The sequence below is a fragment of the Ochotona princeps genome, chromosome 1, assembly GCF_030435755.1.
Source record: "Ochotona princeps isolate mOchPri1 chromosome 1, mOchPri1.hap1, whole genome shotgun sequence".
Taxonomy (NCBI): Eukaryota; Metazoa; Chordata; class Mammalia; order Lagomorpha; family Ochotonidae; genus Ochotona; species Ochotona princeps.
In genome coordinates, this window is record NC_080832.1 from 35,715,997 (window position 1) to 35,738,437 (window position 22,441).

Consider the following 22,441-nt stretch of genomic DNA (forward strand, 5'->3'; position numbering starts at 1 on the left):
TAAGCTAATTTATTTCCACTGCCACAACTTGATACATTATGCTTTGTGAAGTTCAGAAATCCCATCTCCTCTCAATGTGCCCCTATCTCCTTCCCAGAGAAGAGAAACCATAAGTTGCTAAAATGTAGCTAATTTGAGCACCATTTATTGTTATTATTACTACTACTATTTATTTTCCACGACACCATTTTGTAGGTATAGGAATTCCTCTCATTCTCCCCTCTTTCCTCATGTTCCCCTCTTCACATTTCTCCCATATTATCACTGTAGTACAGTCTTTTGATAGCTGTTACAAATTTAACATTCTGCTATTTAAGTGCATCATGTGGTTGAAGGCATAGGCAGTTATATTTAACTATTTCATTTGAGGCTCTTCCTTTATTCAGGATTAGAGACACATAACTGTAACATATCATCATTTGCTGTTATATTGTTTTGCCTGCTAATCCAAGGTCTGAAATGACAGGACTAACCTTTCTGAGTGCAGCAGGAATTCTTGATGCTCTCTCTAGGAATAACAATTATACACATTAACTGTCTACTTAGCATTCACTTTAAAACAAAGATATTTTTTTCTAAGGATTACTTCAAATACCCATTTCAACTTTAGTTAAATTAAAAAAAATAGAGGATCAAGAAACTGATGGGGCCTGGTGGTGTGGCCTAGAGGCTAAAGTCCTCTCCTTGAATGCGCCGGGATCCCATATGGGAGCCGGTTCTAATCCCGGCAGCTCCCTTCCCATCCAGCTCCCTGCTTGTGACGTGGGAAAGCAGTCGAGGACGGCCCAAAGCTTTGGGATCCTGCACCCGCATGGGAGACCTGGAGGAGGCTCCTGGCATGATGTGTTCTTGAAATACGTCTCTAAAAGTGAAGTGAAGTATTTTTTTATATAAGATTTATTTATTTATTTAAAAGTTAGAGTTACAGAAAAAGAAAGAGAGCAACACAGAGAGGCTGATTTTCCAATCTACTGGTTCACTTCTCAGATGGCTGCAATCAGTGGTGGCTCCATCTGAAGCTAGGAGCCAGGAGATTCTTCCTGGCTTCCCAATGGTTGCAGTGACCCACGTGTGTCATGCTCTGTCATATTCTCCAGGCCGTTACTAGGGAACTTGATTATAAGTGGACCATCTGGGATGCAAACTGTCTTCCTTTTTGGATGCTGGTGTTACAAGTGTCAGCTTTACTGGTTATGCCATAATGATGGGCCCTAAACTAGTCCTAATATTAAATGAGGGGTTTATTTCCAGGAGAACATGACAAGATCTTTAACACAGCACATGTTATGATTTCAATTCATAGTTCTGACAGATATGATTTTTTTCCTTGGTTCTGATTCCAGCAAGTCCAGGAGGAAGAGGAGGCCCCTGAAAAGGTGATCTGAAAATTCATCTTTCATCAGATATACTTACACGTATAACTAAGGAAACATATACTTACTGCCATAGTTCTTGTTAATAAGCATATTGCATCTTTTCTGATTCAAAGAAAAGATAGAGGAGGTAGAAAACCATGACTCTTAAATGATTGACATTTCATGGTGCCTAGAGTCAGTTGTGGGAAAGAGGTGTCTCCTAACTGGAAAATACAGTTGGACCAGAGTGACTGTCAAGCCACATGCATGCCTCTGGGGCTAATGGTGACGGTCCTGATCAGTTGCCAGCCCAGGAGCGGGGCCCTTTAAAGATGGCATTTGCAGTCAAGGAAGCAGTAGTGCCGGCTGAGGAGAGCAGATGCTGCCAGCAAGGGGTCTCACCTGGGAGGGTCATGGCCTGGGTCAGGGAGTGATAGGTTTAAAATTGAAAAACATTAAAACCACTTGAGGTTGATCGCAGCTAAATAGTCTACCCAAGAAGCTGTACATTCTATCTGGACAATGAGCAGCCGGACTATGTGCCTAGCATCTGTTTGCAAGGGAAGAATCTTAATCGAAGTTGAACTGTAAAGCTGCAATGGGGTGGGGGGGGTTCCACCGTGGGGGAGGGGTGTGGGGAGGGGCGGGGGTGAACCCCAGAGCCTATGAAACTGCCACATAATGCAAAATAATTAATAATTAATAATAAATAAATAAATAAATAAATTGTTGTGGAATACAGGCCTGAGCAAGCCACCTGCAAGCAGCGTAACTTTGTATGGACAAGGAAAGGCACAGAAAGATAGCATACTTTAGGAATCCAGTGAGAGAAACTTAGAAGCATTTTCTTTCAGTTAGCTTAGAAGATACTCCACACAGAAAGGCAGTTTCTGATTATGTTTGGATCATTTTGTAGAACCTTGGAATGTGGATGATAAGCTTTAGATCAGTTTTTACGGCTTATACTCTTGCTTATTTAACTATTTTCTTCAATAAAAATGAAAGATGTGCATCTATTAAATTGGATCTTTATAATATACAAAATGAAGTTTATTAGGTTTTTAAATCATGATTGATTCACCCATAAATAAAACATGTTCATAAAACAGAGGAGGAATTGTGCGTAAGATTGCAAGTTGTCATGTTGTTGTATTTGAGACCAGTCCGTTATCTCCTAAATTACTGGATTATTTATGGTTTTTGAACAATATATCAGTGAGCGCATGCAAACACAGAAATACCCATACGTACACATTAGGACACAAAACTTCTTTTGGAATAATTACTTGAGTATACATAACAGTCTGTATTTCTTAGAATTAGGATTTGGCCTTCCTATATTTCCCTGTTGAGGCTTTGAATTATTGCTTTTCCTGTTTCAAGGAAAATCAAAGCTAGAGGAAGAAAGCTGAGTGAGAGTTACTTCCAAATGACAATAAATTTTTTTTAAATTATTTATTATTTAACTTCAGTAATTACATTGTATTATGTGACACAGTTACATAGATACTTGGGTTCTCCCCACCCCTCCCCAAACCCTCCCACCATGGTGGATTCCTCCACCTTGTTGAATAACCACAGCTCAAGTTCAGTTGAGATTTCCCCATTGCAAGCGTATACCAAACATAGAGTCCAGCATCTTATTGTCCCGTCAAGTTCAACGGCTTCTTAGGTATACCCTCTCTGGTCTGATGACAGAGCCAGCAGAGTATCATCCCAGTCAATTGAAAGCTCCAACATACCATCAGCAAAAATTTACATCATTATGGAATTAATTGACATAGTAATGAGTAACCAATATGTTAAAAGTAAATGCGGGTTCCCAGCCACCTTCTGTGACCACCTCACCTATACTTCAATTTTAGTTTATACACAACATATAACATTCAAAACATAACATGTTATACATAACATCATATCATCTTAAATTAAGGCAAACATGTGGTATTTAACCTTTTGGGATTGGCTCATTTCCCTTAGCATTATGGTTTCCAGTTTGGCCCATTTGGCCACAAAGAACTGCATTTTGTTTTTTTTAATAGCTGAGTAGTATTCCATGGAGTAGATGAACCATAGCTTTCTTATCCAATCCTCTTTTGATGGGCATTTTGGTTGTTTCCATGTTTTTGCAATTACTGATTGTGCTGCTATGAACATAGGAGTGCATGTTGGTTTCTCATAGAACAAGTGTTCTGGATATATTCCTAGGAGTGCTATTGCTGGATCATATGGTATGTTGAATTTGAGTTGTTTGAATATTCTCCATACTGATTTCCATAGAGGCTGTACCAGCCTGCAGCCCCACCAGCAGTGGAGTAGGGATCCCTTTTTCCCGCAACCTCGCCAACAAGTGTTGTTGGTGCTTTTATTCATGTGGGCCAGTCTTACTGGCGTTAGGTGGTACCTCATTGATGTTTTAATTTGGATTTCCCTTATTGCCAGGGAACTTGAGCATTTTTTCATATGTTTATTTGCCATTTGGGTTTGTTCCTTTGTGAAGTGTCTGCCCATTTCCCGTGCCCATTTCTTGAGTGGGTTGCTTGTTTTGACATTTTGGTTGTTTTGTAGCTCTTTGTATATTCTGGATATTAGCCCTCTATCACCTATGTCGTGTGCGAAGATCTTCTCCCATTCTGTGGGTTGCCTTTTTACTTTGTTGATTGTTTCTCTAGCTGTACAGAAGCTTCTTAGTTTGATGAGGTACCAATTGTTTATTTTGGTCTTGATTTCTACTGCATCTGGAGTCTTTTTTAGGAAGTGAGGGCCTACCCCTAAGTGTTCCAGTGTGTTTCCAACATTTTCTTCCAAAAGTTTGAAGGTTTCTGGATGTAGGTTTAGATCTGTTATCCATTTAGATCTGATCTTAGTGTATGGTGAGAGACGTGGATCTATTTTTTTGTTTCTGCAGGCTATCAACCAGTTGTCCCAACAGCATTTATTGAACAGACCTTCCCATTTGCCTGGGTTGTCGTTTGTCTTTTTGTCAAAGATTATTTGGCTGTATCTGTGTGGGTTTCCTTCTGGCGTTTCTATTCTGCTCCATTGATCTTCCTCTCTATCTTTGTGCCAGTACCATGCTGTTTTGATAACCACTGCCCTATAGTATGTCCAGAGGTCCGGAACTGTGATTCCCCCTGCTAACTTCCTGTTCTTCAGGATAGTTCTAGCTATCCGTGGTTTTTTGTGCTTCCAGATGAACCTTTGGATCATTGTTTCCAGTTCCATGAAGAATGTTTTGGGCAATTTGATTGGGATTGCGTTGAATGTATATATTGCTTTTGGCAGTATAGACATTTTAATGATATTGATTTTACCTATCCAGGAGCATGGGATGTTACTCCATCTTTTGAGGTCTTTTTCAATTTCTTTTTTAAGCAGTTTGTAGTTTCTAAGTGAAGAAGTTTACTGTCTCATATGAAAAAGTACGGACAGTGGAAAAGAACATCTTATATAAAGTAGAGAAGGAGGTTACTTTATTAGCAGAGGAGGTAGTTTTTTTTATAAAATAGAAAGTATATTTTCTAGAGTATCGTTTCTTTTCTGAAATATGAATGATATTTAATTCTTGGCCAAGTCAGGTTCTTTGTAGATCTCCAAGTCAAAATAAGTCCATGTTCCCTTGGGAAAAATAAACAGACTATAATTATGAGCTACTAGAAATCTTAATAAGTTGTTTAGAAAATGATGATTTTACCCAACATTATGCTTTAAATTTGAGCTCAAAGATGAATTTGAGGGCCCAGCGTTGTAGCCTAGTGGCTAAAGTCCTCGCCTTGAACGCACCGGGATCCCATATGGATGCCGGTTCTAATCTCGAAAGCTCCTCTTCCCATCCAGCTCCCTGCTTGTGGCCTGGGAAAGCAGTCGGGCACAGCCCACAGCCTTGGGACCCTGCACCCGTTGGGAGACCTGGAGCAAGTTCCTGGCTCCTGGCTTCAGATCAGCCCAGCACCAGCCATTGCAGTCACTTGGGGAGTGATTCATCGGACAGAAGATCTTTCTATCTCTCCTCCTCTTTGTACATCTGACTTTGTAATAAATAAATCTTAAAAAAATAAATAAAATGCTCAATCTGTCAGGAGTTTGCAACAGGAAAACCAGTGCTTTTGTAACACTGATCCTTAGGTTTTCATGACAATGAATTTTTTAGGTTTAAGAATGCTGAAAAATTCAGCATTTCTTCTTTACACTCTGGAATATAATATACATAATTTGCATGAATTTTCCAACTTTTCCATCAATGATTTAATATTATCAATTGAATTTGGTATGAAAAGGCAGGAAATTATATACCTTTTTCCTTCTAATTTATTGCTCACTGTTGAGAACCATCCAAAACTTGAAAAAAGAGCACAGTTTCCAAAGAAATCGAATTCGAAATCAGGAAATTAAATAGGTTCTGATTAATTCTGATTCTTTGCAAAACTTATGTGATAGCACAGGTTTACCAAAATGTTAAAAAAAAATCTTCCTTGAGTTTGAGTTGTGGTTCATGAGATTAATCCACTGCTTAGGATATGAGTATACCATATCAGAGTTGCACTGTACTTTCTGGCTGCTCTGTTTCTGATCTGCCATACTACTAATGCACCTGAGAACACAGCACAGGATGGTTCAGGAACCTGATACCCTGTCATCCATGTGGGAGACCTGGATGGAGTTTTGGGCTCCTGGCTTGACAACCATGTAGGGACTGAGAGAATCTAAATCTTTTTTTTCACACCCTCTTTCTCTCTTTTTCTTTCTGTATACTCCCCTCTCTGTGGTTAGGCCTTTTAAAATAAATAAAATAAGATTTAAAACCAACAACACAATTCTACTTCCTGAGTTGCTGGACTTGTGTTTTGTTGGATTGAGTGGAATGTCGATATGTGGTAGTTCATTTCCGCTTCACACCCACATCAAAACACTCTTTCTGGGATGTCTTCTGTCCACGGTAAAGGACTTAGAAAAATATCCCAGCTTACCACACTCTATTTTAAAGCTTTACCTAAAAAAATAATTTAGGAAATTATGTGTTAACGTTTTTCCTTTTTTATTTTTGAAAGAATATATTTTCAATTTACATTATAGTTGATGTAATACGGATTAACACTTCACTAAATAAAAGTTTCAACATACAAAAAGCAAAAAGGCCATGGATCAGTAGGAACAAAAAATATATATAGTGTTTGTCAAATTATGTTTAGAGTCTTCTTTGATCAAATTTCCAGGAGTTAATATAGTTTTCATGATCTCTGACTGTTTTCACTGTATATTGGTCAGCTTGCCATCTTTTCATCTGATTGTTGCTTATGCTTTTTTTTTTTTTTAAATATTTTTATTGGAAAGGGAGATGGGCAGAGAGAAGGGCAGACAGAAAGGTCGGGCTGCAATGGCTGGAGCTGAGTCCATTCAAATCTAGGAGCCAGGATCTTCTTCTGGGTCGCCCACATGAGTGTAGGGTCCTAAGGCGTTGGGCCATCCTCTACTGCTTTCCCAGGCCACAAGCAAGGAGCTGAATGGGAAATGAAGCCTCTGGGACACAAAGCAGTGTCCATATGGGATCCCAGTGCATGCAAGATGAGGATTTTAGCACTGAGCCATTGCATCAAGCTCTGTTAAGCTATTGCTTGATATAACAATATAAGAGTCTGACCTTCACCACAAACTATTAATATGAGCAACAAGGACTATATTCCAACTGCCAAGGAGGCCACAGGGAATTGGATGCCCTCGGAGGCCTAGTACTCTAAGGTCACCCACCCCCAACCGGAGCTTCCGCAGGGGATGGAAGAAGTCCAAACACTACCATGCAGAAACCAACGTCATCGGAAAGACAACCAGAAGCCCTGAGCGGTCCGCAGAAACAGAAGAACAATAAACGTCCTTCGGGACCAGGGAGGAGAGCTTTCTCTGATCTGAGCCTGGCTCCTCCTCTGAACCCCCCACTCTCCCTCGCAATGACCATCGGGATTGCTTCGAAAACCCCTCATAGCAAACAAACAATCATACAAACTAAAAAAACCTAAAATAAATAGACAAACAACAGAAAGTAGAGCTTGGAATCTGACAGGAAAGAGCTGGCGTGGATTGGCTCATGCCTCGCTGGGTGGGACACAAAGATTAGTCACTCCTCACCATGGTGCTGAGGATTTTCCTGCACACTCCCCCCCCCAAAATGTTCTGCACCTTAATTGTCGACAAATGTCTTGTTAGAGTTACAAGCCAGTCTAGATTATCCCAAAATCTGCCAAGATCAACAAAATTATGCTTCAACACAACAAATGGCTAAATACGAAAATGAAATAGGCACGAGACAGCTGAATGGTACCTTATAGCCATTTGAAGGTATATAGCAGCTGGTCTGGTCCTGTATATAAACTAAAATTGAAATGTCAATGAGCTAATCATAGGTTGTGGTTAAGAACTTGCTTTTTTTTTTTCTTTTTTTTTTTTAAACACACTGGTTACTCAAAACCATGTCAATTCCATAATGTTGCAAATTGCTGTTGATGTTATATTGGGACTCTTAATTGACTGGGGTGATAGTCTACCAGCTCTAACTTCGGACCAGAAATGGTCTCCCCAAGAAACTGTTCAACCCATCTGGACAAGAAGTTGCTGGACTCTATGCTTGGTATACGTTTGCAAGGAAAGAATCTTGATTGAATTTGAACTGTAATACTGCATCAAGGTGGAGGAATCCACCAGGGGGGAGGGGAGGGGAGGGGTGGGGAGATTCCCAGAGCCTATGAAACTGTCACATAATGCAAAATAATTAATAAAAAAAAAAAAGAAATGACACCTTAGAATTATTTCTTTAAAATTCATTGTTTAATTCAGTAAATTTAGTATTAATTAATGCCAAAAAACCAGAAAACAATATAAGAGTCTGAGTGTGTATTATTTATATTTGTATTCTTACACCACACCCTTTGTCTAAGCAACATATGTAGATAGTTGTTGACTGTATCACAAAGTAGCATGATCTCCAGAAAATACTTTATAGCCAAGATCTAATTTATGTAGTTCAAGAGCTCTGAATTTAAGGTGACTTGAATTAGTGTTGCTGGAATATCTGGGACTTCTCCGGGTGTTGGTCTCGTCAGTTTATACAGTCACCCAACTTTGTTCCATTGCGTGTTCTACCTATAGTAGGTAAGTTTAGGTATGTTCTCATGGCATAGTGGACACACAAGAGGGAAAAAACCAATTATCCCAGTATTCTCGAGGAAATCACAGAAGATCACTCACAGGTTAACAGAAAGGACATGGACACAGAGGGAGGAAAAGGATACTGACACATTACATGGAAAAACTAAGCCAATTAATCATGAATTACATAAAGAATGTTATACCGAGGGTCAGACGGCATTCTTGAGGCTTGGCGTTGTTCATTTTGTTAATTTGGGTGAATTACTTAATCATGCTGCACATGCTACACTCTTATTTCCTTACTTAGCTTTTGTAAGTTTTAAAACCCTGTGATTCTATAAAATCAGACTTTTAATTAATTTAAAGTAGGAGGAAATTAAAGTTATTTATTATCATCTTTGTGTTAAAGATTTACTCATTTGTATTGGAAAGTCAGGTATGCAGAGAGGAGGAGAGACAGAGAGGAAGATCTTCCATCCAATGGTTCACTCCCCAAGCATCTGCAACAGCCAGGGCTGCACCGATCCAAAGCCAGGAGCTTCTTCTGGGTCTCCCATGTAGGTGCAAAGTCCCAAGGCTTTGGGCTATCCTCGACTGCTTTCCCAGGGCACAAGCAGGGAACTGGATAGAAAGTGGGGTTGCCGGGATATGAGCCGGTTCCCATATACAATCCTGGAGAGTGCAAGCTGAGGACTTTAGCCGCTAGGCTATTGTATCAGGCCCTATTATCTTATCTTCTAGTGATTCAAAATAATTTGTGTGGGGGCTGGTATTGTGGTTTAACAGGCAAAGCCACTGCTTCTGACTTTGCCAACCTACGGACACTGGTGATCTAGCTGGTCATTTTCATTTCAGCTCGCTGCTAATGGCCTGGGAAAAGCACTGCAAGATGACTCAGATCCTTGGGCCCCGTCATCTGCACCAAAAACTCATGAAACTCCTGAGTCCAAACTTTTGTCTGGCCAAGGCCTCACTGTTGTAGCCATCTGGGGAGTAAATCAGCAGATAAAAAATTCTCTCTCGCTCTCTGTCTCTCTCTCTTTTCTCCTCCTATGTGTAACTTGTTTTGCAAATAACATAACGTTAACATTAAAAAAAAAAATGACTAGTGTGGATGACCAAAATCCATGAGTCAATTTTGACTTGGCCCATTGATTTGAAGTTTTCTTCAATACATCCAAGATAATACAATTCTATTCTGAATTTTCACTTGAAGCAAAGGGTTGAATTTTATTTTCCTTTTTAGGTGTTTACTTTTCTGCCCCTCGGATTCTTTTGAAGGACATAATGTAGTAAAGCATCAAAAACTATAGCATATCTTAAATGCGAGACAAATTACAGGAGTTGTTGATGCTGAGCCTTAATAATTCATTATTATGATGAATCATTATTGCGAAATTGACTAGAGGAGCTTTATTAAGTTTTCATCATGCTGGTAAAAAAAATCAAGTATTTTCAGAGTAGTTGTTATTGGCTTGTTTATTTAGACAATATGTATCACACAGAACTGAAACCTGCTCTTTATTAAACAATATAGAATTATGCAGTAACTAGAAAAGTGCAAGACTGTTTAACTGTAAGAATAACAATGAGAATAAATATTTTTAAGCCTCACAAGAAAAAATAATGCAGAAAAATGATCTTTGTAGATGACTTTCCATATCTAAAACTTCTTATTCTGGTCATTTACCTTGTCCCCCATACTTAGATTTTCAAACTATATTGAGAAATAAATCTTTTGTAATTTGTTTTGACTTCTAGAATGTTCTATTTCAGATATACGGAAATGATTTGCTGCATGGTAAATGCTTATCCTTGTCATATCTCTGGGAAATATTTATTCTGGATTGATCATTTCTTTTTAAAATCAATCATTTTGGTCTTTATCATTTCAGAGTCACTGTAGAGAGATACCCAGGAAACTTCACTCAAATCAAGGTGGCCTGAATTCAAAAACACCAGCTGGTTGTCAGAATGATTTGGACGATATGGAGAGAGAGAAGAAGAAGCAAAGTGTAACCCAGTGGTAGGCATCATTATAATTGCAGGTCATATAACCCACAAGACGGTGTTTCTAACAACTTGCACAAAAAAAGGCACAGTATTTGGATTCTTACTACCATTTTATTTGGAATGTATGAGTTGTCTAAGTGTCCAGTTGAACTGAAAACCTAAGTGGAATAAAGTGCTAGGTGAAGTCTGATACTAAATGCTCATGAAAAAAAAAATGCTCATGCCAGAAACAAGACTGCTCACTGTTTTCCATTGTTGGATTTTTCTTCCTGCTATGGTTTTGATGCTCATGGAAGTATTGTAAGATTGCCTGTATTGTCATAATAATATTTTTCTATTTTCCTTAGACCAATGAGCAAAAAGGATTAATGGCTTAAGAAGAGGTTAAAATGCCTGCAATGGTTTTAATTTAAAGAAGTGTCAGCCAAGTAATCAAATATAGTCTTGAATTATGAAGCTTACAGATATAGCGATCTGATATATTTTATCTCTACCAAGCACAAAACAAGAACAAGAACAAATGGATTTGTGGAGGAATTGACAGCAATGAATTGAGCTACTTAGGCTAACTTCCTTAGCATAGAAATCTTAGATGAGTTCACCAGGAAATATGAATTTTCTTTCTTAGTGATATTTTCGATACATGAAATCAACCCAGTTTCTATTACATTTTATCTTTGAAACTTCACATTTAGTTTGTAGGGAAATTGAAACTGTAATTATTCTTAAGCATATGGTTTGTTCCCCTTCCTTCCTTATTTGGTTTGTTACTAGCACACATCTTTTTTTTCTCCAAGGACATGTAAAAGTCAACATACTAGATATAAAGTCTCTGAAGTGTTTCTGCTCCAAGCCAGGTCTGCACAATCTGGGTTCTTTCAAGTAGTTAGCTTACCAGCTTCTGACACTCCTACAAAAATATCCCATAGAGCTTTTCTTATTACCTTTTCATTGACTTTCTTCAAGTAATAAAAAATGAAATTCTGGAAAGATCTTTGAAAACTGTGCATATTGCAATTCTTCCGCATTTCAAATACTAATCAAGTCTGACTATAAAAGGAAAAATCTCTGCCATGAAAATGGCTGCGGTGTGTTGAGTCTCATGCCATTATTAATTCATTGGAAACTTTTTATTTCTTTAAGATTGCAGATCCTAAACAGTACCAGATAACACAATTCTTGAGATCAAAGTTTTTGTTTCAACTACAGGGAAACTTGTGATCTTGTCTTTGCTTGTGTGTGCATCTTTTCGGTTGGTATTGCAGTGACTTTGGCTTTGTACCTTGAGTAAATATGCAGAGTGTGTTAGAGACCAAGGCAGCATTTGCTTTCAATGGATTGCCTGTAAAAAGGAATGGTTTTAATGACAAAGACGATCTGAAATGAAAATAGCAGTTCCAGGCAAGTAAGATTCCTAACTTCATTTAAGAGAGCAAAATGAACTCTCCTTTTTAAGACAAATTTCAATAGACGTTTACTAAGATTTCATGCAATATTTCAAATCTTTGCTCTTGCCATTTTAGATATAATAAATTATAGATTCTTTCTTTGTTATTAATCCTGTAAGTGTGATACAAATCCATACATAAGCACAAGAAAGTAGAGAAGGCAAGCAATATAATTTTCAAATTTAATTTTGTCTTGTGTAATATAGTATATTTCTTCCATTGAATGAAGAATCGTCTGACTCATGTTTAACACTGAACATGCTTGGTGTGGATTGATCATCTCTGTATACCCATTGGCCTCTTTTGACTTCAGGATGGGAAAATGAGCACTTTTCTGAGCTTTCCTTTCCTGTCAGTGCTTAGCCATATGATCAACCATTTTCTACATTTCCTTTTGGTGTAGGTTGCAGTGGCATAACCTTTGTAGTTTATCATAGACTGAGGAATGGAAAAGTAATAGGTTAAGTTAGGAGCCTACTATATTGTTTCAGCTAAAGTGGAAACTTTCAAATACGGACCTAAAGATTATATTAAAACAATGTCTTTATCTTTGTATTCACTGTATACAGCTCAAGAATTTGCTGTGAATGAACATGAGTCCTGTAGCAAGAATTGATTCCATTGCATCCAGGAGTGTAACAAACAATATAAATCAGAACAGATGCTGTGGGTCTCCATATCCACCTCAATAGGAAGTTGATGAAAACATTTGTTCAAAACTTTGAGATGGCCTTTCTCTGCAGGTCTTTGATTCACTCTGGTTGCTTGGTGATGCTGATGTCTTATTTTAGGAATGTTGTTATTAATACTACACACTGTTTTGACCATAGGTATCTAAGGCAGCAGTTCTTTGGAAATAAACTTCTAAGTGGCAGGATGATAAATTCAGGCCTTTGGAGTCTGAGCTGAGATTTATGGGTTATTCTGAGCTATTTTCAAATTATATATGTGTTAAATGGAAACATTGGTGTTAAGCTATTTATGTACCATTCCTTGGGTTGTTTTATATGGGTACTATTGATTAGAATGCGCTGTTGAGAACAACATCTGACACAGGGAGGCAGAGGCAGGTCTGAACTAAAGGAGAACTTGAGTTACAGTAGCAACAAAGGCATTGAGCATATGCATCCCATAGGGACCTCTAGACCTTGCAGGGTTCATTTCAAGTTGTCCTGTATTAGAGGGTGGGGGAAGAGTCTTTATATTCTTTGTGTCTGTCAATCATTGGATACAGGTATCCCTGGGAAGGGCTACAGTTATACGCCAAGCTCTTCCTTCAGTCAAGGGCAAAGTTATTCAGTGAAAGAGCATTATTACTTAGTTGTGTGGAGCATCTTGTCATCATGTGGGTCACTCATTAATTGTTGCAGTTGCTGCCCAGCTAAAAAGGGAACTGTTTTCCTTTTTCTTTCTTGTGTGACCTTCCAGAATCTGAAATGTTTGCCAGGAAAGGTAACCTTTCAAATATATTTATTTGTTTCTGCCCTACATACGTGTTCTTTATTAAACAAATTTTATATTCTCCTAATCCATGTACTCTTCTGCAATTTGCTTCCTTTTTGAATCTCAACAGTGTTCTTTCAATTATTCCTACATCTTTATACTAAATCTTCACCACTGTTGTCATACATTAGTCTACTCAGTGAAAGGAACTCTGGGCCAAAAATGAAGCAAATGTGCTCTGGATTCTAGAGCAGCCCAGGCATGTAGTCTTTTACAAACCATTGCATTTCTCTGAATTTGACTTTCTTCACCAAGATAGAAGGACACCAGTTACTACTTATGCCCTGTCAGTTCTGAAGGCCTGTGATTCATGGCATTTTCTCATTAAAGCATCGAGATTGTTGAACTCAAATCAGCTCATCTGTAAGTAAAACTCACAGATGACGTACTACATGTGTGTTCCTGCTTTATTTTGGTAAATGAGAGCAAACAAACTCTATGAAAGCCCTTCACTGAGGCTAAGCAGGAGCCAGAAGAGAAAAATGAAGAATGGAGCTGTAGAGAAAGAAATTTTACTTTGCTTAATCAAAAAGTTAAATCTATAATTGATATTTTACTTGTATCATAGGAAATGAAACCCATCAGTTCTGTTTCTGTACTGTATTTAGGATTGGACATGGTGAGGATTCTATAGTAAAGATTTTGAATCACAGCGTGTTATCAAGAAGTTGGTACTTTACATGTCATCACAAATGCATTTTGTCTATTTTAATAAAGTGATAATTTAATAATTCAGTGTTCTCAGTGGTACTCTAAATTCAATCATTACTTATCTCCAAAGACTAGATAACCTGTTATTTAAAATTTTTAATTGGAGTGGGGCAGTGTTGGGAGCCTTATTTTTTCTAACCAAGGACCATCTGGATTCTTACAATTTCAGTTTAGCTTTCTGTAGATATGTTCAGTCCCTCCTTGGTTGCTTTGGTAATGCCAGATTAACTGATAAAGGCCAGTGGCTGGGAAGTTCCCAATCCTTGACCTTGGACAAGATAAATTGCTCCTTGCAACACCATTAACCAATATTGGAGTGCTATTCTGATTCTGATTCTGATCTAGGTCCCTGGCAATGTGTCTGGGCAGGCAGCAGACAATGGCGCAAGCATTTGTGTCCCTGCTACTCATATTTATCCAGATGGAGTTTGTGGCTCCTGGGTTTTGGGCCTGTCCGAGCCATAACTATTACAAAAAGTATCAGTAAACTTAGAAAAGAACCAACAGACAAGAAAGCTCTCTTTCTCTGTCACTGCCTTTCAAATCAATCAATACATCTTAAGCAAAATGCTCACATTCAATTGAGATCCCTGGATTTGGTACCAACTCCAAGCCCTGACTCAAACTTTCTGCTAATGCAGCCCCATGGGAGGCAGCAAAGATGGCTCAAGTAATTGGGTTCTTGCCACTTACACTGGCAAGTAATGGGAGTATTCTCTCTGTGTCCCTACACACACACACACACACACACACACACACACACACACACACACACTTTAAACTGTACTCAAACTATGATATTTCTTTCCTATTTCTATTTAATATCAATGAAGATTGCTTATAATCTAAAAATCGTAGTGGTAGAATTTCCCTGAAGTTCTAGGGAATGCTGTTTTTTAGCTTTTAAATACTGACATCCTAAAAAAAAATGCTGTAAGATCGCTCTCGATTTTATAAAACCCGCAGTGTTTCACCTTTTTTTCAGAAGGCCTAAAGGTTCAGAATGTACTGGAAAGAAAATTCAGTCATCGCATTCTTTGAGCAGTTGTGAAATATCATTTCCTATTAGGCAGTTGTGTGAGTACTGACAATCTTTCTCCTCTTCTTCCCTGGAGATCAATTTATTTTCTGCAGCGCTTGCTCTTTATGGAAAATCTCACTCGTCATCCTTCACCAATGGGAGATCTCATCAGCAATATGTTAATTATAACAGCAAAGCCACATACTGTGTTGAAGGGGGGAAACAGTTTCATAAGTAAAGCTCCCTCTTTTATTCTCTTATTTCACTCCACTTTTTTTGTGCTTGGACAGGATCACGAAGAAAATATCCTACAAGTTGATGTAATGGAGTAGAAAGCATGCGACTTTGCAACCAGCCAATTCCAAGCAAGAGCTCTAACTAAAGATTGTCACCTTTCTGATATTATTTTCATATATTTAAAATTAGAATAAAGTACCAATCTCTACCTCACATGAAAATTTTATGCATAAATAAGTGGTATAGTATGAATGTTAAAAATATACATTTTGGAACCTGCTCTTCAAATCATGGTTAGAAAACCAGCCCCTATTGGTCAACCCAAAAGCTAAAAATGTTATTTTAAAGTAGTTTTAAATGGGTAGGAATAATAAAAAGCAAACTACGGTATGACATGTGAAAATTGAATAAAATTCAAATTTAAAGATCTATAAATAAAATTTTATTGGTATACAGCCACATTTCATTTGCATATGGTCTGTGATTACTTTATGTATAACTGCTAAAAATGTTTTAAGTGAATTTGGGTTTTAAAATGTAAATATTTTTCAGACAAAAACAATTTCTCATAATTTGTTATTTCTTGGAACTCAGTGTAATAGAAAGTTAGATTCGATGTGAAATGTTCTGCTTGGCCAATCAAAGTGGGCCACTAGGACATCAGAGTACTGATATCATTCAGAAGATTCCTAATTTGGGCAGATTGAGTGAGTTCAGGCAAGGTGACTTGGGAGTCCCTTCTTTTTCTTTTTCTTTTTTTGTTTGTTTCAAATTTATTTATTTCCATTTTCTCTGTTTTTAATTTAATTTTCTTATGATTTTATTTTGGATGATGTTTACAGAGTTGATCAGGGTGGGGAGGGTTGAGGAGTAGGGGGAAGTGGGTGAGACCTCTGTTTTCAAAGGCCACCCAATATCATCCCAGGGTCACCGATGTGGAGCATGCTCCAAGGGATTCTGCTCAGGTGATTTATACAGTTCTGCAATGCTGTCGATCTTGCTGATCCAAGAATGAGGAAATCCTTCCAAAGTTCATTGGCTGATATAGTCCACTTTAGTCTCCATTTGCCCAGATATTGGCCGCCAACCTTTGGCTGTGATAGTTGATCAGTTTGTTCTGTCCTTCTTCCTCTGCACTGGTATTAGATGTCCTCTGCAGACCCCAATGGACTACCAAATCCTCCATTTGCCTCTGGGAATGCCATGCACTGCTCCATCTCACCACTGAGGAGGCCCAGTTCTGATCCTGCAATTCTCCCCATGGTTGGTGCTCTGAGTCCAGTGGTTCAGTTAGGAGATTCCCAAAGAAACCTCCTCTGAGGTGATCCCAGACCTGACTCATGCACATGCTTTCCAGGATGGCATCAGGCTCAGACCATTCCCCACTTCAGCCTATGCACACACTGATCTTTGCAATTGCTAGGTTGGTTCTGTCTCCAGCTCCACCTTTTATGTGAACCAATGGATAGTTCAGCCCAGCCCAACACCACCCAACACACACTTGGACCTTATGTACACCGGAACTGCAGCCTAATAGAGCAACTCCCAGTAACTTCCACTAGCACCCTCCACACCCAGCTCTGCTTTCTGTGCTTGCCAGTAAGTTTTGCCAACTGGTCCAGTCTATTCCACATCCTATTCAGTTCTTGTACACATGAATGAGAGTTGAAGCCTAGGTTAACCCAACCAAACTTACTCTCCAGTCCACACTTAAGCTGGCAGATGCCACTACTGCCAGTCTAGCCAGGCCTGCCCCAAGCTCTAGTACTCATGCTCACCAGTGGGAGTTACAGCCCTTCAGAGAGGTGCCCACTGTTTCCCTACTGATCCCACTCCCAGTTCTTGCACTCTATGGTTGGTTCTGCAGTTGAACTTGAAAGCATCTGCCCTCAGTTCCAGCACTTGCCAGCTGATACTGTGGCAAAACCCAATCAGCCTGCACTTACTATGGCTCATGGATGCACCAGTAGAAACAGTCCTTTAGACCAGCCTGGCTTTCCCCCTACCCTCTTACATGTAGTCCAATAGGTGATACAGCCCTGCCAGGCCTGGTATGCCTCCATTTCAGCTCTCACACTTACTGGTCAGGGCAGTGGCCCAGTAGGTGATTTCCCACAGTCCCCATACCCGTTTACTCCCAACCCCGTCCTCCTCCCCTATTCCCCTCCAACAGGTCTCACATTGTGAGTGCTACAGCCCTATCTGGCATTACCTGTCTCACCTCAGCAGGTGCTGTATTCCGGCTTGACTCAGTCTGCCCCTAGTTCCAACTCATGCTGGTGGGTGCTGCAGCCTAGTCCAGTTTAGCCATCCCCCAGTTCTGGCTATAACATGAACTGGCTGGTGTTGTTGCCTGACCAGTCCTGTTCTTCACCTTGCCCTGGTTCTCACATTTTCCAGTGGGTGTTATGAACTGGTCCAGCCTGGCCCACCCCCAGACCTGACCCTCACAAGTATGCAGGTTGGTAATGTAATCTTGCCTGGGCTGGGCTGCTCCCAGCCTTGGTTCTGGCATTTACCTGCAGGGACTGTGTCCTGACAAAGGAGTTTCCTAAGCTCCACTATCAGGTCTCTTCCAAGTTGCAGATCTCGTGAACACTGGGGGGTGGGGGAGATCTTGGTTCAGTCTGTCTTAGTCCATCTTCTGTTCTGGCAGCAACAGTGGCCTTGCATGACTGACCCACAACCATTCTGATTTTTACTGTTGGGTGCTACAGCCCAGCCAAGCCTGGTCCATGCACAGCTCTTGCATGGTTCAGCAGCTGCTTGGACCTAGCCTAGCCCATCCTATACCCACTCTGGCTCTCACAAGCACCAGTGATTGTTGGAATCTAGCACATCCCATGCTCAGTCCACATCCATGCCTGAGGATACTAGCCATGTCCAGCCCAGATCACTGCCCCCATTCTGACTCTTTCACTTACTGGTAGGAACCACAGCCCAGCTAGGGTGTTCCCTTGGCTCCCCAACCAAGCCTGTTTCTCATAACAGATCTTAGTTGGTCTAAACTCAGCTCGTCATAGCCCATCCCCTTTCTTGATCTTTGCCATTAGATGCTACAGCCTGGCCTGACATGACCTGCCCCTAGTCCCAACTCTTGCTGTTGGATGCTGTATCCTTGCCTTACCCAGTCTGCTCTTACCCTGGCTCATGCAAGTCAGTAGATGTAATAGCCTAGCCCGTCATGACCCATACTCTATCCTGGCTCCTGGGGGTTAAGGTTGGCCCTGCTCTGTGAGTCTGACACTGTCCAGAACCAATCCACACCTTGCAAAAGTGTAAAACAGCCTTGCTTGGCCTGACCAATACTCAGGCCTGAATCACATGCTTATCAGCAGGAGCTATGGCCCACCAGGAGAGTTTCCCAAGTTCTGCCACTAAGCCCACTCCCAGTCCCAGATCGCAGATGTACTGGCGGGTGCTAGGCCCTAGCCCGGCACAGTCTGACACTTCTATCATCCTCTGTTCCAACTCTCACTGGCAGGTACTGTGATCTAGTCCCTCCAGAGACTAAGGCCCACAGCCTTAGCCTTAGTGTGTGCCCATGAGTGGTGGTCGGTAGTGATCCATGCTAACTAGCCCACTTTGGATCTCCTATGTGGCCTGGTGCATCAGTCTGACCCATAAAGGTCTTCCAGCTTCTCCCCTCGAAACTGCTTTGTCTCAGTCCCCATGCTTACTTGCAAGTACAGGGGCTTTGTCAATGGCAATCCCTCAGAAGTCATTCCTCACCTGCAACATAGCCCCTCAATGGTCTTCGCTCCCGTATATCCCCTTGCCCCTCTCCGTGATCAATCCACAGTCCCTGCACCTAGGAGCACATGGGTTCCCCAGCCAGCCTTCCAGAGCCCAGTCTTCCAGTAAGATGGTGTGCTGGCCTGAAGCTCGGCTCGCCCACTAGGGTCTAAAGCTCCTGACACTTGTGCTGGTTTGGGACCTTACTCCTGCACACACCGAAGATTGAGGCCCACTCAAAGTTTTCTAAGAATGGTTCACCAGTACATCCAGCCATCATGCTAATCCAGGGCTCTCCCTTCCCCTCCTGCCACCCTGCTTGAGACCAAGCATCCGGGGAAATCCCCAGGATCACTCTGCCTGCCTGGACATGAATCCACAGGTTCCTGGTGGCTCCTTCCCCTCTGCCCCATGAAAACCCACCCGGGCAAGACAAGAAGGCAGGTGCCACCACTTGCATGGGTGCAGAAGGCCAAAAGTTTCCATCTAAGACTAATGTTAATCCCTATCATCTTAATTTGGAATAAACCTGTTTTATTCACTGATCATTATCTGCCTGATTATGGATTATCATAAAATACTTCATTGATAGTGAGTGGGATATTGATAGGGATGGTGAAGAGTAACTGTCAAAACGATAGACTGAACTTTCAGATGAGAAGCTTATAATAGTATCATGTGAATATGAGTTAATAGCAAGACAATTTCTGTAGTACTTTACATTTTATAAAGTACTTGCTGTTCTCATATTTCATCTGACATTTCCTCAATTGTGTAATTCAGTTATTATTATCAAAACTAATTTTCTGTTTGAAAATAGAATTCAGAATTTCCTCAAGATACAGCCAGTATGGTGAGGAATGATATCTAGCTCTTCACATTTTTTGGTCTTTTTCCTATGAAATATGTATATTTAACTTCTCTAGTCACCCCTGACCCCAAAGAAAAAAACATTGTGGAGATTAAAAATTGTGGTTGTCCCTTTTTACAGAAAGTCACCAAGATAAGTGAGACAAGTAAAAATTAAGTCTGGGCATAATACAAAATAATTTTATGTTTCCTCATTTCTAATTGTGGACAATTGTATTGCTATGTGTTTGGTAAGCATGACCTAAAAATCTAAAGACAACCATTGGGGACAGTAAATCATGACGGGAGAAAGTGAAATCTAGGAAAGAGTAAAGACCAGGTCACTTTTCCTGCTCAGACATTACAACTATCAGCTCTCTTCCCCATTTGGGCCCCAAATGTTGACAGAGGACAAAAAATACAGTTCAGTAGTAGAGTAAGTGTAATGTGTGGATAAATGACCATTCTTAGTATCATGATGTGACTGCTGCTCTTTCTCAGCTGGTTTGTAGTTCCTCAGTAATCACGAGATAATCTTTGTCTTTATATTTCATATACAATGTAAAAATTATTAACAGTCTGTGAAATTATTTCATGTTCTTGATCTTTATTTGTAACTCTTGCATAACATTTGATATTGTCCCTCCCCTACTTCTGTTTTAAAATGAGAAAAGAAGGTTCATTATTGTAATTAACCTACCTTATGTTTTTATTCATAAAGGCAGAAAATAATTCAGTGAAGAACAAAAGGGAGAGGGAAGAGAGGAGTAAAAGACAGAAGGGAGGGAGAGAGGAAATAACCCAGTCAGTCCTAGGCTAATAGGTGGCTGGGGACCAAGAGCTGCCAGGGGTTCCTCTGCAAGTGTAGGGGACAGACACTTAATAACACAGCTATTGGGATACAAGCCTCCTCCTGTCTACCTGCTCCACTCTGGCGCCCCCTGCTCTGTGCACATGACATCCTGTTAAGATGTTGTCAGGATCGCTCTTGATTCCCCCTATACGTTTTTATAGTTTTGCTGTTGTCTAATGTTGATTCGAGTCTGTTGTCTATAAGTTGCCTGTTATGTTCCTGAGAGGTTATACTTCATGTCATCCTCAAACATTCTAAGGAGATGGAAGATTTCTCCACTCTCCCACCCCATTGCCGAGAAGCATAGGGTCTTAAAAGTGCATTAGGTTTTACAATTCTTTGATGTAGATCATAAGCAGTAAGACTCACATTGATTGTTGGTTCATTGCTTACATCACGATATCTTATTGCATGTGATACAGGCTGTTTGAGGTTGAAATAATATTACAATTTACAGGTACTGTTATTTAGATTGACATCATTTCATCTTAAATTAAGGCAAACATGTGGTATCTAACCTTTTGGGATTGACTCATTTCCCTTAGCATAATCATTTCCAGTTGGGCCCATTTGGCCACGAAGAACTGCATTTCATTTTTTTAAATAGCTGAGTAGTATTCCATGGAGTAAATGAACCATAGCTTTCTGATCCAATCTTCTGTTGATGGGCATTTCATTTGCTTCCAAGTTTTTGCAATTATTGATTTTGCTGCTATGAACATAAGGGTGCATGTTGGTTTCTCATGTAACAGGTGTTTTGGATATTTTTCTAGGAGTGCTATTGCTGGTTCATATGGTATGCAGATTTTCAGTTGTTTGAGTGTTCTCCATACTGATTTCCATAGAGACTGCACCAACCTGCATTCCCACCAGCAGTGGAGTAGGGTTCCCTTTACCCCTTTCCTCGCCAGCAAGTGTTATTGTTGGTTTTTGTATGTGAGCCATTCTTACTGGCATTAAGTGGTACCTCATTGATGTCTTAATTTGGATTTCCCTTATTGCCAGGGAACTTGAGCATTTTTTCATATGTTTGTTTGCCATTTGGGTTTGTTCCTTTGTGAAATGTCTGCCCATTTCCCGTGCCCATTTCTTGAGTGGTTGGTTTGTTTTGGTGTTTTGGTTGTTCTGGAGATCTTTGTATATTCTGGAGATTAGCCCCCTATCACCTATGTAGCGCGCAAAGATCTTCTCCCATTTTGTGGGTTGCTTTTTTACTTTGTTGATTGTTTCCCTTACTGTACAGAAGCTTCTTAGTTTGGTGTAGTCCCATTTGTTTATTTTGGTCTTTATTGCTATGGCTTTTGGTATTCTTTTTAGGAAGTCATGGCCTACACCTAGCTCTTGCAGTGTGTTTCCAAAATTTTCTTCCAAAAGTTTGAAGATTTCTGGATGTAGGTTTAGGTATTTTATCCATTTAGATTTGATTTTAGTGTATGGTGAAAGATATGGGTCTGTCTTCTTGTTTCTGCAGGCTATTAGCCATTTGTCCCAATAGCATTTATTGAAGAGACCTTCCCCTCTGCCTGGATTGTCGTCTGTTTTATTGTCAAAGATTATTTGGCTGTATCTGCATGGGTTC

The 22,441-nt window shown here is 40.0% G+C and overlaps 1 protein-coding gene across 3 annotated transcripts in view; it reads left to right on the forward strand.

Moving 5' to 3' along the window:
• Positions 1–22,441, forward strand: part of THEMIS (thymocyte selection associated) — a 218,801-nt gene that overhangs the window by 191,315 nt on the left and 5,045 nt on the right. Inside the window, exon 5 of one of the 3 annotated variants that reach the window (XM_058677019.1) lies at positions 10,388–10,518. The exons of 1 other annotated variant lie outside the window; for it this stretch is intronic. In XM_058677019.1, the coding sequence (XP_058533002.1) occupies positions 10,388–10,518 (131 nt within the window). Of the gene's footprint in view, positions 1–10,387; positions 10,704–22,441 lie in introns of those variants that run through there. One more of the 3 variants, XM_058676980.1, reaches the window with a different exon arrangement.